The sequence below is a fragment of the Montipora foliosa genome, chromosome 13 (genome assembly GCF_036669935.1).
Source record: "Montipora foliosa isolate CH-2021 chromosome 13, ASM3666993v2, whole genome shotgun sequence".
NCBI classification, from domain to species: Eukaryota; Metazoa; Cnidaria; class Anthozoa; order Scleractinia; family Acroporidae; genus Montipora; species Montipora foliosa.
Window position 1 is genome coordinate 5911768 of NC_090881.1, and position 20150 is coordinate 5931917.

Consider the following 20150-nt stretch of genomic DNA (forward strand, 5'->3'; position numbering starts at 1 on the left):
TGATGTCCCAGCTGAGTCCCAGTCGATTTTGTGGTTTGTCTGTATAGATGGTGTTCAGCAATGTTATTGTAGATGTCATCGTTCCTCGTCGCTCATCTGTGTTCAGTCAGTCTAGTGTACAGATAAAAGTGGTCTGGCAGTGGCCGCATTTGATCTTATAAACTGCTCCTTGTCTGTCCTTAGGTTGGTCTTTGTCTTTGACGTCAGTCAGTAGTTTTTGTAAGGTAGTGATGGGTCTGTGAGCAACACGGATGTTGTAAGGCTGTAAGATCCTTGCCCTAATCTCAGAGGTTCCTTTGAGTATAGTCACTGTAGTGGTAGGTGTCAGGTAGTGTTTGTAGCGTTTGGTTCTGTTGTAGTTTTTGTTCTGAAAAACGTTGTTTAAGTACTTGTGTTCGTCTCCTAAGCTGTCGTGTGAGTCAAAAACCAGTTGCGCTTGTCTCGTTAAGGTCTGTATTGTTGTAGCCTTGTGTGAAGTACATTTAGGGTTGTAAAATGATTCGTCAAGGAGTCTGTCAGTGTGGCAGCCTTGCATAGCTGACGGTTGTGTTGTTTGGGGAAGGCAAGGGAACTCGAGCAGTTTGCCCCGGGGGAAAGGAAGAGCAGGCAGATTGACCACCTTTTTTGATTGGTTAAGTACATGTCGTTCAAATATCTGGTTAATCTGATTAATCCCAAGGGATAAAGTGGTGTGTAATATTTTCATCCAGAATGCAACACAAATATTCCCCTCACAAACTATTTCTTTTAAGTAGAAAGTACAACCAAATCGTCAGATTTCGACCTCAGTAAGACTGATTCTGTTTCGTCATTGCAATATTTTTGAAGTTTCTTCAAATTTTTCTCGAAAAAAACGGCATGTAAGGATCATGTGCGAAGGACAAATTCGCTACCGTTGTCCTTTTCTTCCTACATAGATTCATCGTCATTGATTTTCTTTTATCCTGAAATGAGCTCAACATTTCCACAATGCTCTCTTGGGATGGCAATAACCACTTACACTTCGGTAGTAGGGCTTTTAATTAAAATCTTCTGTGGTTTGGTGAGAAGTCAAAATTTTAAGCAGCTTTTGGAGGCTGATGCGAGAATTCCAAATTCAGGACACTGGAAGCTTCCTATAAAATAATAGTGACTTTTTGGCTCCATCACATTACTCGATGGATTTGCAAGGAGAAGACACGTGACACAGTAATATTCTGTCACTTTGAAAAAATCATCTTGAATAGATAAGCTTAAATCATCTTGGCTCGAAGTTATTTCTTTTGCCTCAATATCAAATACATTTAGAACTTTCCTTCCACAGGCATGACATACACAATCAGAAAATATCATGTCTGATCATGCTATTATTTTTTAGACCAATCTTGACCAAACAAACGTTCTGCTTAAGTCATGTTTTGACAGTATCAGTAGGTTTTGCCAGGATCATTAGGTTTTGCATGGAAATGTACGAAGTCTTCTGGAAGTACACAATGAATCTTGAGCTGATAAAAGCCAATCTACAACAGTACTATTATTAACATACATGTAAGGTCGTTGGTAGGTAGAGGCAGTTGTAGAGTGGAGTTGATGGCGGTTTCAGTTCCAGTTGAAGTGGAATACTGTTGAACAGTGATTTCACATCAAAAGACACCAGTTTGTGTTTGTCAGGTACTTGTACTGTCTTGATGGCATCAATAAAGTTTTTGGTCGACTGTAGTTTGGGTTTGGATTGATCAGTCATAGATTTCAGTATACAATGTACATAGGACGCATACAGTAGGTATAATGGGTTTGTGTAGTTTGGGTAAGCCGTAGAGTTTAGGTGGTTGCGGTACTGGGCATCTCAGCCTTTTGCAGCGTCAGATGTCGATGGCGTCAGCTATTACATGTAGTTTACTGTTGAGTTTTCGTTGAAGTGCTGGAGTCAGGTCTCATTTAAGTACCTCGTAAATCTGTTTGTCTTTAACACCCTACAATCGACTCATCGATGACATCAACAAAAGACAAACAACACACTGATTTACTCTATCATATTATTGCCCAACATATTTTATGACACACATACACACCTTAGACCTATAACCTATAGATGGATCGAAATGCGCCAATTACATTTAGGCTCAAATGACAGTTTACCAATAACGTCACAAAATTAATAAGTTGACCAATGACATCTACATTGTACGATCAGAGTTTTTATAATATCTACTGAATGAGATGCTACACAGTCAAATCATTTGACTCTGAAGATGACTTCCACTCAAGTTGTCAAAATGTCAGACAATGTCATCTACATCTAGTCCTTTTCAGGACCACACTCACCTGGAAGATCGTACTTTTAATACATAATTATGATCTGACTCCTGGGTTCAAACCATTTACGATATTTATTATAATATAACAATACACAGTCACCAAACTGTCGTGCAGCTGTGACAAGATTACATGTTCATAAATTATACAAAGTGAAGGAGCTGAAAACTGATAATAATTATTTTTTGAGTCTTGTTTAACAAGTGTTGCTTTCATAGATCTGCTATTGGGCTCTTCAGGAGTACCCCGGTAGATCCAAAATTAGTTTTGATGATTCTCAGATATTGTGGTAGACAAGAGTGGTAAACATAATAATTATTATACTTTACAAGTATTAAATTATTATACAATTTTGAATTATAATATACTGTGCAAATGGTCTAATCAATAATTATTAATATTCTCATGCAAATGCAGTCAGTGCCAATTTAATAAACACCTGTTATGTGTAAATAAACTTAATTAACAATGCGCCCCTTACATAGTAAGTTTGCATATTTCATGGCATTTCTCTTTAAGCGGATTTCTCTTTGTGACAGTACTGTTTAGGACTTTGACAGTAGACTTGTTGCTTCTGTCCTACTTCTCTCATATTTTGCATTTACTTTTAAACCAAGGATGCAGGCCACGCAAAATAGATGAAGGTAGTTCCCTTGGTCGCCGATTACATCTTTTCCAAAAGTGCTTTCAATTGTGTGGCATGTAGATTACTTTCTAATTATTTTGTTTTTCTTCTTGTTTTTCTTTTTGTTTATCCTTGTATGACTGGTTTTCTTTTAGATGAAATGTGATGATGTGAACACTTCAGAAGAAGATGACGATGATGATGAAGAGATACGCAGTTTGAAAGAACAACTGGAGAGGAAAAGGCAAGAGAAAAAACAAGGCCGAAACCATAGGTATCAGTCTGCTTTCAGCGATGGAACAACCCATTCAACAACTTCAGGGCCAAGCACAGCTACAACTTCATCAAGTAAGTGATTAGTCTAGGAGTCAACATACTAAAATAAGCAAGCTCCTCTTTAAATGGAAAATGTTATTTGTTAAAAATCCCTCTAACTATTCCAGTCCACAAGGAACCAGAGATTCCTGGCATTGGTCGAATAGCATGACTCTTTTCTTCTTCATATGAATCTTAATTTAAACCTCTTTTGAGATTGTTAACAATAATTGACAAGTTTTTAATGTCCTTGTATAAAACCATAAAATTAATAAATTGTCTTGTTTAAAGATCTTGGTAAGGATCGTTGTAGGGTCTTTACCAACCCTCTAGGATCCATGCAGCAGGATCTTTGCTGATAAGATCCTTCAAAGATATCTTGACTCAAACATCAAGGATCTTCAATGATCCCGTCTAAGATTTTGTCAAGATCCTTTGAAGGATCCTTGAAGATCCTTAAGTTCAAGTTCGAGTTTATTTTTAAAAAATGACAGTTAAATTTTATAATGAACACTACACGCGTATAGCAATGCTACATTGTATTAAATAGAGGCGTGCAGTGTAATGGCGTACATGGCACTAAATTAACTACAGAAACGGTATTAAGATAAAATAAAACCGAACAATACATTGGGATATTACACAGTAGACAGACTGAAGAAATGTTTCTTAATTATTACAATATTATTAAAAATAAGTGAATGAAAAAAGGAGTAGAATAGTTAAAAACAGAATTTTAGGGTAGGATAGTAATGATTATTCAGTTTTGTTATCAATGAGTAGTTGTCAACATAAGCATCCTCAACTGCGAGTACTGTAAGCAGAAATTTCGTAATTTGTTTTTTGAATGGCCTTTTGTAAGCCTGCACCAGTCAGGATGAAGAGAGTTCCATAATCTCATTCCAAAGTTAGCCAAAGACCAAAGACCAGAGTTATCAAGATCCTTAAAAGGATCCTTAAAGATCTTTGTAACATCCTCAGTCAACATTTGAGGATCTTTAAGGATCCTGACAAAGATTATTAAGAACCTTAATAGGATCCTTTTAAGATCCTTGTAAGATCCCTAGTCACTCTTTGAGGATCTTTAAGGGTCCTTTTGAGTATCTTTGCAAGATTTTACATCTATGTGTGGATCTTAATTGTTACATTCTGTAAGATCTTTGCAAGATCCTGATAATTTCCTCAAGGATCTTAAGGAAGTATCACAAGAGTTCTCAATGTTAAAAAATCTTTGAAGAACCTTTAAAGCTCCTTCAAGGGTCCTGTGAAGACCTTCATCTTTAAAGATCTTTGTCAGGTCTTTGAAGATCTTTAAAGATCCTTTGAAGATTATCACCAGGGAAACACAGCAGAGGTGACAGAATTGATGAGCTATGGGTGGTCATCATGTACAGCTGCAGGTTGTTTAGTTGTAGATTGTTGATTAACTCTAAAGCCAGTTTGTTTTATGGAATTATGTAAAGCATTCGATTTTCTCCATCATCCTGTCTTTCTTTCCTGACAATAGCAGTTTAATGCATAGTGTGCTTCTTCCACACATTTGCACTGCTTTTTCACTGTTAGAGTGTTTTCAAGCTGTTGTTGGTGTTTTGTTTTAAGAAGATCCGAGCCCTACCAATACAGGTCACACTGAAAAAAATAACAGCATAGCTTTTAATAGTTGAGTGGGGAAAAAGAAATAAATTATTATTATTACTATTACTAGTTATAGCTGTCGCTAAAGTGCCAACGAGCCAAGCTTGCGTGATCTGGCGGCTGCAAACATCACGCGGCGTACTCGTGCGGCACTCTCATTGGTTATCGCTACGGTCAATATTTGATCGCTTTGGTCTACATTACAGCTTTTGGTCTACATTACAATTAAATTTGAAGCACTTCTGAGATTTCGTCCGCCTAAAAATCTTCTCGCGGCTCTATAAGCTGCCGCCTCGCCAGGCCTTCTGTCTTCAGAAGGCCTGACTCGTTGGCAATTATCTCACAGTATAAAACTTTGGAATGCTGTCCACATTATGAGTAGTATAGGGCGCATAACGTAACCTACACCACTTGAGAAGCTACAATTAGAAGTAAAAAAATTGGGTACGGAACCTAGTACAATTCTAATATACATAATGATATGAATCTCTCAACTTAGAGAGCCAATTCAGAATATTATTAAATTCTATACTCTGTAAAACCTGCGCAAAAATATGATGATAACATTATCTCTACTAAAAGCCTATTTAGAAAATTATTATTATTATTATTATTATTATTATTATTATTATTATTATTATTATTATTATTATTATTATTATTATTTACGGGTTGTTATTTACGGGTTATTATTTACGGGTTATTGAAATCACAAATTCAGTGCAAACTAAATCATGGTTACTTATTACAAATATGTAGATATAAAAAAATAATTGTAAGAATAAATATTAAGTAATTATTTCAAACACAAGCACGTGTACACAAGTGGACTAATTGCCAGGAAAATACAAGATAAGAGGAGAAACGATATTTTAAAATGTCAATGTTTACCAGATGGTAAAATCTACTGTTAATCTTGTTCCATAAACTGGTACTGAGTTATTTTGGGAACAGTTGTTTTGTAGAGACATGGTCATCTTCACCTTCAAGTAATTTTCCTAAAAGTGTAGCGGTTTGGAGCTCAAATAGCCAAGAATGGAATTCTACGGTTTTGCACCAAGGCTACAATGCAGGTCATAAGTGTCGGGACACTTAGCCCCCTCCCCCTTTACAATGTTACATTTTACTACAGTAGTTTGAGAACGTAAGACAATTGTATAGAAGGCCAGACATCTTTCAGTATTGTTTGAGAACGGGAGGGGGTGTGTGGATAAAGTCATCATTAAAACTTTAAGAGTCAAAGATTCGGTTTTAAAGGAATAGAGCCATTAAATGAGCATTTGCATGTAGTTACTTTAAACGTACAATGTGCACAATGTAGCAAATAGACTTGTTACCGGTATTTGAGCCTTAATTAAGTTATTTACACAAAATTGCCAGCGTGAGAGAATCTTGTATTTTGTGAATTTGCCGAGATGAAGCGAAAAGAGTGCATTTGAGGGGCGCAATACTAGAAGACAAGTACAACATTAATAGGTTAGATATTAAAAGAAGGAAAGAGCAGTTTAGTCCATTAATCGTTCATACATGTATATAAAGCAAAGGACACTCACATCCATCAACCAAACCCTCTGCTCTTTCAAACTAGAAATTCTTGAAGCGGTTGTGATTTTATCATTGTTCAGCCCATGGGCGAATGAATATGCATGGTCATTTTGACAAAGGGTTACCTTCTCTTTCTTCTCTTTAGTTGGTTATTATTTTCGTTTCGTCTGTAAATGCTACAAGAAAAAAGCAGCCATTTGGCTGCGTATTTTTTGTCACTGGCGATCACACACTAAACTTTCCATCAGGTTGTGTTACTCGGTAACACACCTGATGGAAAGTTTAGTGTGTCTTGGCCATTCTAAACTACAGGACCTTCAGTTTGTTGCCTGAACCTGGAAACACTTACAATAAAAATTATAATTTTTTTAAAACTACATTGATAAGGAATAACAATATTGAGCTTTTGACTCTGCTGGTCTTAATCAGAATGAAATTGATCAGGTTAGGTGTCACATGACATAGATTGTATGACCTGACCAGCCTCTTCCAGTTCACCGGAAGATTGGAGTACCTTCCCCTGTCTCTGTCTATGGTTGGTTTGTGAGATCTGACATAAAGTGGGAACATTTTGTTTCGGAAGCATCATTTCGTTCTGGGAAGCAAAAACATCTACACCTGCTTGCTTGGCCGAAGTGGTAATATTGGTATCCTCAGCAATGTCTCTTAGTTCAGGTATTCCTTTCTCAACTGACCAACGACGATGGGTCTGTGTTTGTTGCTTTGCGCTTTTCCATGTGCGACAAGTGAAAGCTAGCTTTAAAGAATGAGGCCACAACAGATTACGATACAACACATACTTAATTGACTGCTCTCCATAGGGGCTTTGTCAGGGCCAATGAAACGCAGTCAACGAAACAGCACAACAACTGTTAAGAATCAGTACTGGTCGGAGGCTAACCAGTTGGCAGTTGAGAAGTTGATTACCAGGATCAAATTCAACGAGTGGTCAGAACCTGGGATCTCTGGATCTCAACACAATTGGCTAACCACTGGGCCGCAATGCCTCCTCTACCAACAAGATGCTAACGTGTTTTATCATGCTTTATGTTCCCAACCCATGACAACAAGTGTAACAGACAACAGTTTCTGGGGTAATGGCCGGGTCGGAGATGAAGCACACCATTAGGAGGTCATTAAAAAGGCTGGTTAACTAAGTTGCATGGGATATTAAAAGAGTGTCATTGACATGCAAACACTGCGTTGAGTCCATGTTAAAATAGCTCATTAACTGTAACAAATCCACAGATAGTTTACAACTGACTAATTCCCCATGACATGGCCTGGGGCATGCTGTTGTCAGGCACAAGGTTTGAAAGAGGGAGGGAAGGGAATGGATAATTTCACTGTAGATGCTTCTTAGCCTAAGTGTTTTTGCAATAAAGACAGAACTGGAATGACACCGTAGGAAAGGTCAGACTAGACATACTAGTCCATAAGCACGAGGCACCTAGAATGTGATTGGATAATAAGGTGCATGGTGTGACATTCACGTGCGACAAGGTTGATCTGTAACAGACAGCAGACTTGGCTCAAATGTGTATCCCTCGCATAGGTCATGGTTGTCACATGAACTTTACTTTACAAAGTTTCATAAATTGGCTTTATTTTGTTTTAATGTACATTAACGTGCAGTCACATGCTCCTCGAGTGTCTTTCTTTCTTCCGTTCTTTCCTTCACAGAATCTCTTTGTGAAACTGAAGATGAATTGAGTCATGATTGGGAAGACCTCTCTCCAACAGATGAACAACTACAAGAATTAAATAACGATTTGCATGCAACCAAGTCCACGTTTGTGTCGTCAACAGAAATAAAGCCTTCCTTACAGCTGTCAGCTGAGGCTGTAGCCAAGAGTCTTCTTCAGAAGTTTGGTAACACCAGTCACCCAGCTGCCTGTGAATTACAGTGGCTAGTGTCATTTCAAGATGCTCCTCAGTCATTGCTTCCACTGCCGCAGACAGTTGCAGTCGCTCCAGATGATGTTCCTCAGGTTGATGCAATGAGGAGACATGCAGTCTCTCGCCAAAGCTCACTACCGGTAATTTGTGGCAACATAAACTCGTTTGCTTTGAGTGTACTTAGCTTTGTAAATCTTGTACCTTGCGTGTACCTAGAATGTGTACCTAGCTGTGTAAAGCTAGTTGTTGTTGCTGTTGTTGTAGCTATTGGCCAATTAACAAGTAGATTCCATGTTGCCGTGCGTTTGTTCAGTAATAGATCACAGATGACGTCAAAATGTGGTTAAAACAAAAAAGTGGCACATGAGGCGATAGCCGAGTGTGTCACTGTTGTTCTTACCACATTTTGACGTCTTCTGTGATCTATCACTGAACAGAAGCACGTCAACATGGAATCTATTTGTTTTGTATAAATTCATCTGGTGATGACGTCAATCGTGCGTCTGTCCTCTAATAGATCATAGGCAAGAACCAATCAAAATGCGAGAATAACTATATTATATAAATGTATATATTTGCCAGCATCTAATTTTTGCTCTTTTGATCTTTTCATTGTCATAGGTTTAAGCAGGAGCTTAAACCTTTTACAGCTTTTTCACAGATCAATCTATTTTATTCGAGTTCTTAAATAGATTTGGCTTCCACAATAGGCCACTTTCAAAAGCCCATAATACTCTTTGTTTGCCCTCTAAAATTTTGCATGAGAATTGTTTCCAGTTTTCCAAGGGACTTTCAATGGTTTGCCCGCCCTCCAAACGTTTGGAGGGCAAGCAAAGAGTATTACATGTATCGTATTTCTGAAAGTGACCAATTGACCATTCTCAATCACACAAGTAATAATTTCTCATGCAAGAGTTAAAATTGTGATAAGCTGGAAGGTTCTGTTTTCGCGGAAAAATCAATGTAAAAAATATCTGCAAAAAGTTTTTTCCACAAATACAATGAACTTGTAGGCTCGTAGTCATTGGTACTCCTTATTCAAGGTGTCAGTTTAAAAAAAGTTCATATTTCATCAGTATTCATGCTATGAGAATCAAATTAACACCATTTTAATACTCCTTGAGTGTAGTTTTGAATTCAAAAGATTTAGTCTTTCGTCTGAACGTTATATTTTTATGTTAGATTCTTCATATTTTAGAGGGTTAAGCTACAAGTGATGCTTTCTTTAAGCTATAGATTTCGAGATGAATTATCTGCTAAACGATATCAGGGATTTTCAGTGTTTTAACTTGTTTTGATTTTATATTATACTTTGTCTGAATTCCCAGTTAACTCCCCTATTTTCAACTCTGATGGAAATACTGTAGATCTACAGGCCCGCAAATGAATGTAGCCTGGAAATGATCCCAAAATTGGACCACAAATAATCCCCTGACCGGAAATGATCTCAAAAAATAATAACCCAAATGGTAGGAATGGTGTGGACTCCGTGAAAGGTCCTCGGATATATGAGGAAACTACAAAATCCTCTGGCATAAAGCGACAATAAAAACCGGTAACCATTCTGTATCCAATAACCAAATTAGCACGTATATTTTTGGGCAAAAAAATAAAGAAAGTGGAAAAGAAAGGGATCGTTTACGATGCTTACCCGACATTGTGTCAGTTTCGGAGCTATGGCACCTTTGAGATTTATATCTTTCATTTCAAAATACATTATCCTTTACAATTCGCTCTTGCTTTACGATTTCAAAACTCTGTTCTAGAAATTTTAGATAAGATACTAAACTTTTAAAACGAAATTAAATTTTTTTCTTTAAGCGTGCCATTCACAAACTTGTTCGTGGATCGGTGGATTCACTTGCACGTGGAAATTCTTTTTAATGCGTGAAATCAAAAGATAAAAATGATGTCTTGCGAAAGCGATATGGTAGAGAACAGAGCTTATTATTCAGCGAGTTTGTGTGGGCACATGGCCCGGTTAAATTTGCTGTTTGCCCTTATGCTTGCTTTCGTTTCGTATCCCAGTATTCACGGTGTAGCTATTGGAGATAATGGCAAATCTGAAAAGGAAGAAAAAGGCTGAAAAGAAAACAGAAGTTCCTTTTCAATGATCTCGTGAGTAGAGATGGCGAGCAGGGATGGCGCAGTGGTGAGAGCACTCACCTCCCACCAATTTTAAGGGAGGCGGCGTGATTCAGTGGTTAGGGCGTTGGGTTTGCATGCGGTTTCCCCGGGTTCAAATCCCATTCTAAACTCTGGCTTGGATTCCTTTCCGGTTGTCCCAGATTCAACTCTACCACGCTTTGTGAATAGCCAACTGGTTGCCTCCTTCCAATTGGGGTTCTCATAGCATAAATACTGACGAAGTAAGAATGTTTTTAAAAAACTGAGACCTTAAATTTATGTTAAAAGTCTTTCAAATCGACTGTGGATCAACATTGTGGGTAAAACTGTTACTTTACATTTGACAAGCAACCCCCGAGAAATAAAATTGAACTCTGTGTGAAATGTTACATTCATGACTGTTTGCCAATTGCTTTCAGTGCCGTATTCGTGGCAACTCAGAGTGGGCACCACCAAGGGCACAGATTATTTTCCATGCTCACAAGCCTCCTAGGTTTGTATGTTATTGGATTCACTGATCAACTAAACCTCCGGCTTAAGTAATGCCAAGATTTAGTTAGGTTAGAAAACTAACTTTAAAGTGATTGAAATGATATTTGTTTTTGGATGCAATATTCATGTAAGTATGAATACGGAATTTCGTGTTTTGGTTCTCATTTTTCGGGTGCTGTCCAACGAAATTTTAGGGGGAAGGAAGAAGCAAGCCAAAAAGCTATTTAGAGCTCGTAGCACCTTAAGATGGTTAAAACAGGAAATTCCAAGCCAAACAAGGAACTGACTGTGTAAAAATGCAAATGAAAACGGCTCGTATCTCTTGTCTCATAACCAAGGACGCTTAATAGTTCTTGAAAAAAATGAGACAACGACACTTGAAATGCTCATCTTTGTAGCAGTACCACCACGGCATAGGAATTTGAGCTATCAGTTGTCATTACATTGACAACGTTGCACTGACATCCAGTGCATTTCTTACCTCGGGCTGCTCACAGAATCCTTTCTTCTGTTTCCGCAACCTATCCAAATCGTCATTTTTAGAACTGTTTTTTTTTTTAGGCGGAAGGTAGTCATGGCCAAACAGAACTTTCGATGTGCAGGCTGTGGAATGGCAGTTGCTCCAGGTGGGTGTGAATAAATCCTCATCTTAACATTGAGCAAAAGATTGATTTCAACAAACGCAAATTTTCCCTTAACTCTTCAACTCCCAAACTGGCCTAAACCGGCCAGACTATTTTACTCAGTCGAATTAACGCCAGACGAGTTTACTCGTCAGTGGGGAACCCCCGGGAGTCAATGGGTTAATCACTCACTGAAAAACTGAAATACTGTGTCCCCATTAATTAATAAATCCCTTTGACTCCCAAACCGGCCTGAACCGGCCAGACTTTACTCTGTCTAATGCCAGACAATTTTACTCGTCAATGGGAAACTCCCGCAAGTCAATGGGTTAAAACCTGCGTAAAGTTTCTTTTCTGTGATATTGCGTACTATACAATCATGATTTTTGTTTGCAGATTACATAAAGCGGTTTAGATATTGTCATTATTTGGGAAAATATTTCTGCAGCAGTTGTCACAATAATGCTTTGGAGATAATTCCAGCAAATGTGATCCGGAAATGGGACTTTACAAAGTATCCTTTCCACACAAAGACGGGCTGGACTCACTGTCAATCCACAAAACTGTGATAGTGAAATCCGGCGTATGTGTATGGTTAGTATGCATTCACAAAGCAAGCATGTGCTGATTGCTTCGATTTCTCGAACCCTTAAAGGAAGGTGGAAATTGACATCATAAGCATCAAAATCTTTAAGAGTGCTTGAGCCGTTGTGCGGAGGGCGGCCCTAATGCGTCGTGTTATTATGAATCTCTTTAATTTAGATGATCAGCGGTCGTATTTCCAGCTAACAAAAAAATTCATAAAGTTCACTTTCAAAAGGATGCGTTGGGGAAACTAACTCATTTCCAGGGGATTAGTTTTGGTCACCAACATGGCCATGTGACGTCATTTGGGTGTAGTTAAAGTGTGTCTTGGTTGCCCCAATACTTGGCGGGTGTATTTCGGGCGCTCTTATGTATTGTCTATACTGGAAACAAGGCATCTTGTCAAACGTACCTTTGCAGTGAATGATTTGCGAGTAATCTGAGACCTACGTTGTGCGCAAAGGGTTCTGGGATCGCCAGGGTGCAAACATTGCTATTCTCTACAAAGAAATCCACGCCAAAATGTTGTCTTCGTCAAAAGCCGACGTGATATTGGACAAAATATAACGTATTTTCGCCGTGCGTTTGTGACACACTGAGGTGAGTAATGTTTGTGCGAGAAGATTGTAAGTTTTTGTGTTATTACTGCGATAAAATTTATCAATTAACACTCTTTCCTGCTTGGATAAGATTGAGATGTATCAAGTAATGCAGAGTCTCGAAATAGTACAAACGTAGCTATAAGTTTGAGGAGATTGACTTAACAAGGCATTACGTGTGTTGAATCCGTGCGCAGAGTTATAAATAGAATCCTGTCCAGTCCCCAGTCATTCAAACTATGGATAGCGCTATCCACCGAACAAATCACTATCCAGTGGATAAGTCATAGTGAAAACAATTGCGCTATCCAATGGATATTGATTTGTCCGGTGGATAACGTTATCCACCTTTTTGAACAACTGGGGCCAGCGCTATAAATCGTGATAAGTTCAAGGTTACAAGGAGTACTAAGGTCTGCTCTACTAGTGCATAACTATAATAATACATCACGCAATTGGACTTTCACATCCCCTCTTTGACACCATAGAAGACGGAAAATCAGTGTCCATGATGGTCATTTTCTTTGTTGAAAATGCGCAAATAGGTCTCTTGAGCAGCGTTTCACAACTTTAGTTGTCCACACTTTATTTCACACGTTACTCCACTGAACTCAACGGGAGAGAAAAGTAGTGGCTTTAAAACCTGCGCATAATGTTCACTTCGGATTTCCCCCGTGTTTGCTGTCACTGGTTTCATCCCTCTACAGTGCAATAGCTCGGTAAACAGTTTCCATTCCCTGCACAACAATTTGTCTCCTTTTGAGGGGGTAAAATTACATTAGCACTGTTACTGCTCTAACGCGTTATAACTAAAAGGGAAGCAATCTCGACACAGGTAGTTGCAAGTGAAAAGACTTTATTGAATCGATCCCCTCAAATTTATAACGAAGTGTGTACTACTTGATAGGTAGGTGTTCACAATCAATCTTTACGCAAGAAATAATGTCAATCGATTGATTTCATCGTAGTAATCACACGAAAACTCCCAATTTTCACGCAGAAACATCACTCACCTCCTTGTCTCACAAAATCACGGCGAAAATGTGTAATTCTTTGACCAACATCACTGCTTTTGACGAAGACACAGCTTTCTGTGGTACATTTCTGTCTGGAGACTTGCAATGTTTGCCTTCTGGCGATTCCAGAATACTTTGCGCATAACTTAGGTCGCCGATTACTGACCAATCATTCATAAGTTTGTTTTTCACCTGCTGTAAACCTCCCTATAGCTCATCAGCTTATCAGAAAAGGTAGGAGAAAGCACCTTCAATAATAGGCTTTTGTCACAGATTCATCTGAAAAAACTAGTTCTTTGCATTAGTAAAGCCATTTCTTTCTTTTTGTCTAGTGCCCCCCCCCCCCCCCACCCCCCCGCCGGTAGGTGGTAACCAGTTTCCTGATACTAATCAAGGGGCAGTTGGACTGGACACCACTGAAAACACACCCATTTGGACGCCGAAACAAATTAAATTTAAACCCAGTGCAATTGTATCCCAATTTAGGTCGGCAACCCTGAACCTGCACGCTGCCTCCTTTGTCCAAAGTAATTTCATCGCGTTTTTTAATCACTTGCAACGGAAATGCACCCGACCTCCTTTGCTTACCGGATGATGTATTCTTAACCTCCTACAAGATATGAAGTATCAAACTTTGCAAGAGATTTACTTCAAAAAATACACTTCGATCCTTTGTTTGATATGAAAGATCTTAATCCCTCTTTATATAAACGATCTCGAGTATTGGAAGGATTGAAGGTAGGATCTGTATTTATTTAACCTGTGTAGCATTTATGTTTTTTTTCCTTTTCTTTACATACACGTTATTGAATGGTTTAACAAATAATATGCGTGGATATTTTGCGAGCTGCATATTTGTTCCGTCCTAAACCGGTCAAACCAAGACACTACAGAGTATTGCTATCAGTAACAGGGTGTTGCTCTAAATTTCGCGTCGTTCATTTTCACGAAAACTTTCTTCCGTTGGTCTTTAATATCACGATCTTTTAAAAATCGCGAAAATTAGTACGAATAAGGTAATCGTTTTTGTTGCTTTTTGACAGGATATACGCCAACAGCTCCATTTCTTTAAAAGGTTCATGCAGACTTGTAGAAAAGCGACTGCGTAAGTTGTTTTCTGTTTTTCTACAATGAAAACGTTTGTAATGTAACCTTGTTACAAAGCAGACGTTCACGAAGTTCATGATCTGTTTGGACTTGCAGGCTAGCTGAAGCATTCACTAAATTGCCAGATCACATCTGTGGAGAACCGTCTCTCTATTCTATGCACGATCTCTTACAGGTGATTGCACTTAGTAACTTCTGTTATTTGTGAATTGACTGCGGAGTCTATTGACCCTTTCAGTCTGGAGAGTGACACTAATAGTCCATTTCCGAGTTCATGTCTGCCTCCTCTTCAAAGTGAGTCTAAGTGCAAAGTTTTTGTGATGGTAATTAATTCTTCTTGAATGAAAACTAATTTTCATGAGAAACACTTTGCACCTAGACTCGCTTTGAAGAGGAGGCAGACATGAACTCGGAACGGGCCTATTAACCTGTGGCATAAAATTGCTTTAAATTGTCAGTATAGTATCTGTATGCAGTATTGCAAGACATTTTTCGAAGAAAATCAAACCTACATGTAACATTTTAATTGTTAAATGAAAAGAAATTTGTGTCATATATACAGCCGTCAACGTTAATAAAATATTTTTCATGGCTTGAGGACCAGTTGAATAAAATTTGTTTTTTTTATAAATTGTAAGAACTTAATCTAATCGCAATGCGCTTTTGATTATTCTCATAAGTAATTAACAATAGTAATAAGAATAATAATAATAATATTATTATTATTATTATTATTATTATTATTATTATTATTATCCGTGATATATATAGAGGATATTACACGGTGGCGAGAAGATATGAATTTTATGTTCGAGTGGCAAGAACAATATCTCACGAGTGAGCGAAGCGAACGAGTGAGATATTGTTTTTGCCACGAGAACATAAAATTTATATCTTCGAGCCAACGTGTAATGTTCTTTTTATTATATGGAAACTAAATATTGACAAATTCCGATTTTATTGTGTTTCAAAGTACTCAAGTTTTACAAATACGGCTGGGCTTTATAAAAAAGGGGGGAATCGTGATGTCATTGAACGATACGACACTCACAAAGGTGACATACGGTACGGAAAATACGCCACTCGGGTCCCGGATGTAGTGGCGTATGGAATCTACGAGTGGTTTAGTTCCCAGTAAAACACTCTCCTCCATATAATAAATGTGTCTATCCGCAGGGACGTGATGGAGACCTTCTGTTGTTTTTGCGGGGATTGGCGATCGAATCATTGAACCACATCAACCAATGTCAGGTATGTCCTTATTCTTAGTGAAATTACGACACGAACGTATTACAAAATGTCTGGCTTCTCTTTGCGAAGGTTGTCCAGTACAGCTCCATGATGAGATTCACGTTACTTGGTATATGCGTCACAAAGTGGCATTAACTATGACCTCATTGAACCACAGAGCAATACATAAAGTTCGACATCTAACTTTGGCCTCACAGAACCACAGAGCAATACATAAAAGTTCTTAGGCTTAAGGCGAGGCCTTGTGACTCATTGAAGTTTATGCAAAATATCATACAAATCTCATTGTGCAGCTGTTTTGGAAATATCACATGTACATGCTCTTGCAGGAGTAAGGATTGCACAGTTGGTTAGTACGCGGCCTTCTGTGCGAGAGGTTCCTGAGTTCGATCCCTAGTTGCCTCACATCCTTGCTTCGACTTCTTTCCATTCTGTGTAGCTTCAGGTAGCTATAAATACCCTTAAAACGGAGCACTGATGGATAGAGGGGAGTAAAATGAGCGCACCCTCGGCTTCCTGGGAGAATACCCATTGAAGGGTAAAGGAACTTCTGACGCTTAAGTAGGAGTGCCAGTTGATAATACGTAATTATTTTAACGGTCAAACGTCCGGACAAACAATATGATGTTACCGATGGCCTACACAAAGGCTGACATTCAGTCATCGATGTAGATGAATTTTGTTGATCTTGTCTCATCAACACCGTTTTCTCCGAAATTGGGTTAACAAACCCAAAGGAGCTTGGAGGGCAAACATCATTGTTGTTTGTTTTTCTTTACTTGTGTCGTCTCTGAATTGCACTTTGCAATCTTTTTGCAGCTTTGCCTAGCCAAAGGGTTTATTTGCGAATATTGCAAGAATGGGGATGATGTCATTTTTCCATTTCAACTTAACAGAGTTACTCAATGTTCAGGTTTGTAAATAAATTCAGAGAATGAGTGAAGCAGGTGCTGCAGGGTCAACTTTCCCCCATTTGCCGTCATTTTCAATGTTCCCATGCTCCAGTGGAGCCCTGTGAAAAAGTCATGTTTTTTTTCTGCTGCAGATTTCCTTGTTTTTCCCCTTTTCTTCTATTCTGTGACTATTTCTACAAATTTATTTTCAGCTTGCCGTGCTTCTTTTCATAAAGACTGTTACGTGGCGGGAAAATGTCCAAAGTGCGAGAGATTGCGCGTCAGGTAATTTACACTGTACATAGATTTCGACAATCTTATTTTCGAGTCTGTATACCATATAAAACATTCGTGGTTTTCTCGATCCAAAAAAATCTTCCTGCAAGAAAAGGAAATCCTTTTAATCTATTTATTTATTTATTTATTTATTTATTTATTGCACTGTAGAACACAAAAATCGTTACTTTGTCAAAGTAAGAAAACTTCCAAATTTTCAGTTCTATTTGTCGGTGCCATTCCACTTAGTTTTTATGTCATATGGTAGCCTCACTTACACCGGTGGAGACGAGTGCACCATAAAAAGTGGTATGAATCTTCTCCAAGAGGTCCAAATTACATGGAAATGAGCACTTTCTAGCTAGCAGTTTTTGCGCTTTTTGTGTGTTAAGCGTTCAGAAGGGAGAAGTGCTCAAATCTGCCTTTGTCTGAGCAAAGAAGGAAAAAAAACAACCTACGAGGCACAAGAATATGACACAAGGAAATGACAAGAAAAAGACACGGTAAATGGATTGAAAATGAAGTACCCCTTTTGAAAATGTAGTACCCTCGTAAAATTTCACCATTACGTAATGACGAGTAAAGCTACTTCATTTACTAAGCGGCGAATCAAAGCAAATGTGTCAGAGAACAGCAATGAACCAACATCGTCCAGTAAGTCATGTGACCAGTGTTAATTGAAGTACACTTGGATTTTATAGTTTCTTTAGTTTTTGCCAGACTCAACATAGATGAATTTTTTTTTCTTTGCTATGGGGACTTCCAAGTCTGAATTTGCGTTATCCATATTAAACAATAGGGGAGTAAAAATAGCATTTAGGAATGGAGAATTCGATGAAAAGTTTGCTGTTAGGACTAATGATGAAAATTTAGAGGGAAAATATGAAATCAGTCTGATGGGAGTACCTAACTCTCAACTTCCCAGATATGTCCAGAAATGCGGGTAATTAGCTACACGACGATTTCAATAAGCGTCACGAAGTGTGCCCTTGCTCTTCAACCCAACTTCAACATTACTCGAGTCTGGGATAAAACTCCAGTCCTCAAGTGAAGATAAACAGTTGCATTTGCCCTTACGAAACAATAACACTCACCTTACACTTTCCTTATAGTTTAAATTGGGTAGCAAATGCTTACACTCAAAGAGACACCAAATTCATATTCTCAGTATTGGACTGGAACTAGCTTGCAGTGGAGGCTAATCCGGGGAAATATATTAAAAAGTATTTGCATTTGGAAAGATTCGGCGCATTAGCCTCATTTACAAGCCAGTTACAAATATGGTCTGTTACGTGCATCTTTGCAAAGAAGTGCCAATTTACGAGAACGCCCCGAATTGTTGAGAGAACCTTTTCCTGTAGGTAACGTTAACCCCTCAATAGCGGATCTTGTCAGTCTTTGATCACTGACCTAGAAAAAAAGGGGCGTAGCACGCTTTGTTAAGCACTAACTCTAGTGAATCCACAAAGCGGTATTACCATTTTACGTTCCTTGATCCAGTATTAACGAGTAAGCCTTTGGTACCCCGCCAGATAGGGGTTCTCAGTTTTGATTGTGAGGTTTTTTTTCTTTTTTCTTTTTGCATGGCAGAAAAATGCTCTCAAAAGAGCCAGTGACTCCAGAGGAGGGCGACATTTCAGGAAGCTGGCTTAGATAACGTGACCCTACCAGGCCTGAATTCGAAACTAACTGATTCCTTCTGTTCAGTGAAACGTCCCACAAATCTTTTTACTATACATTGTCATAAAACGTAGATGCAATTACTGGTTTTAGCTTTTCTCGTAGTTTTGTTTTTTTGTTTTTTCATCCGTTCCTGTCGTGAGTAAAACTACAAGGATCAGTTATGCCTCTTAAGTCTGCTTTTCCACATAGCTATTTCAAATGTACCACGTTCGTCAAAATTTCGAAAGTTCATAAAGAAACAAAACTGGGGATATTCAAGATAATTTGTAATTTTAAAAAGGGTGCGATAGGGTTTTTTGCAGATAAAAATGATATGATGTTCAAAATGTCAATAAGAATTTGAAAACCGTTCACACTTCTAATGTACAGAATATTGAGCTACATGTAATGTGTAGCTACAATTGTTGTAAACTTAGTATTCCCTTTGTCAAAAAATGCTCAAATTGCTCACCTTCCTTAAGGAAAATCGAGGCTACGATATAAAGGAAGAATTCAAACTTTTGACGATTTTTTTATACTTGTGTGTCCTTGATGTAGTCTATAGACCTTATTCCAAAATGGCCGTCATTTAAATATTCTTTTGTATTTATTCAAATTAGCCCTTGAGGCCTCGTTCTTGAGCTCAAAATTCAAAAGAATATTTTGCCTTGAACGAGGCATCGAGGTCTAATTTGAATAAAAACAAAAGAATATCTAAATAGCGGTTATTTTGGAATAAGGTGTATGCTATCAATACCAGTTTGTCCATCCCCTCCTAATAGTATTTTTGCTCTTTTCACAAATAAATGAAACTCCCAATGCTAAGGGCTTGCACCATTCAGCAAAATATCAGCTTTAAAACTGATAATTGCATATAGAATGTAACGGAACCTTCTGTTATATGAATCAGTCCAACTCAACTCACCGTGTGTTCGGGTAAGTATCGAGCCAATTTGGGAAATTGAGGCAGCTTATTGTGAGCAATGGGACTACCTTAAAAGGAGGAATGAAAAATCAGTGGTAATTTGTAGTGCTAGAAATCCCATGCAGGAAATCCAACTGACCTCGAGAGCCCATGAGTAGGGGCGAGCAACTCCCATAATAAGCCAATGTATCATGGCATTTTTACAGACCAATATATTTTTGGACTACCTTTTCCGCCAAAAAAAAAGGCAGTTCCGGTTCGGTGACGCTATGACGTCAAG

At 38.2% G+C, this 20150-nt stretch overlaps 1 protein-coding gene across 1 annotated transcript in view; it reads left to right on the forward strand.

Moving 5' to 3' along the window:
* Positions 1 to 20150, forward strand: part of LOC137984053 (run domain Beclin-1-interacting and cysteine-rich domain-containing protein-like) — a 31852-nt gene that overhangs the window by 10581 nt on the left and 1121 nt on the right. The window contains exons 7-18 of the mRNA XM_068831262.1: positions 3076 to 3268; positions 8099 to 8454; positions 10861 to 10934; positions 11495 to 11559; positions 11953 to 12070; positions 14374 to 14494; positions 14800 to 14861; positions 14960 to 15038; positions 16040 to 16114; positions 16934 to 17027; positions 17220 to 17292; positions 18874 to 20150. The exon at positions 18874 to 20150 is cut by the window's right edge and continues 1121 nt beyond it. Coding sequence (XP_068687363.1) covers positions 3076 to 3268; positions 8099 to 8454; positions 10861 to 10934; positions 11495 to 11559; positions 11953 to 12070; positions 14374 to 14494; positions 14800 to 14861; positions 14960 to 15038; positions 16040 to 16114; positions 16934 to 17027; positions 17220 to 17292; positions 18874 to 18940 — 1377 coding nt within the window. The 3' untranslated portion in view covers positions 18941 to 20150. The remainder of the gene's footprint in view (positions 1 to 3075; positions 3269 to 8098; positions 8455 to 10860; positions 10935 to 11494; positions 11560 to 11952; positions 12071 to 14373; positions 14495 to 14799; positions 14862 to 14959; positions 15039 to 16039; positions 16115 to 16933; positions 17028 to 17219; positions 17293 to 18873) is intronic.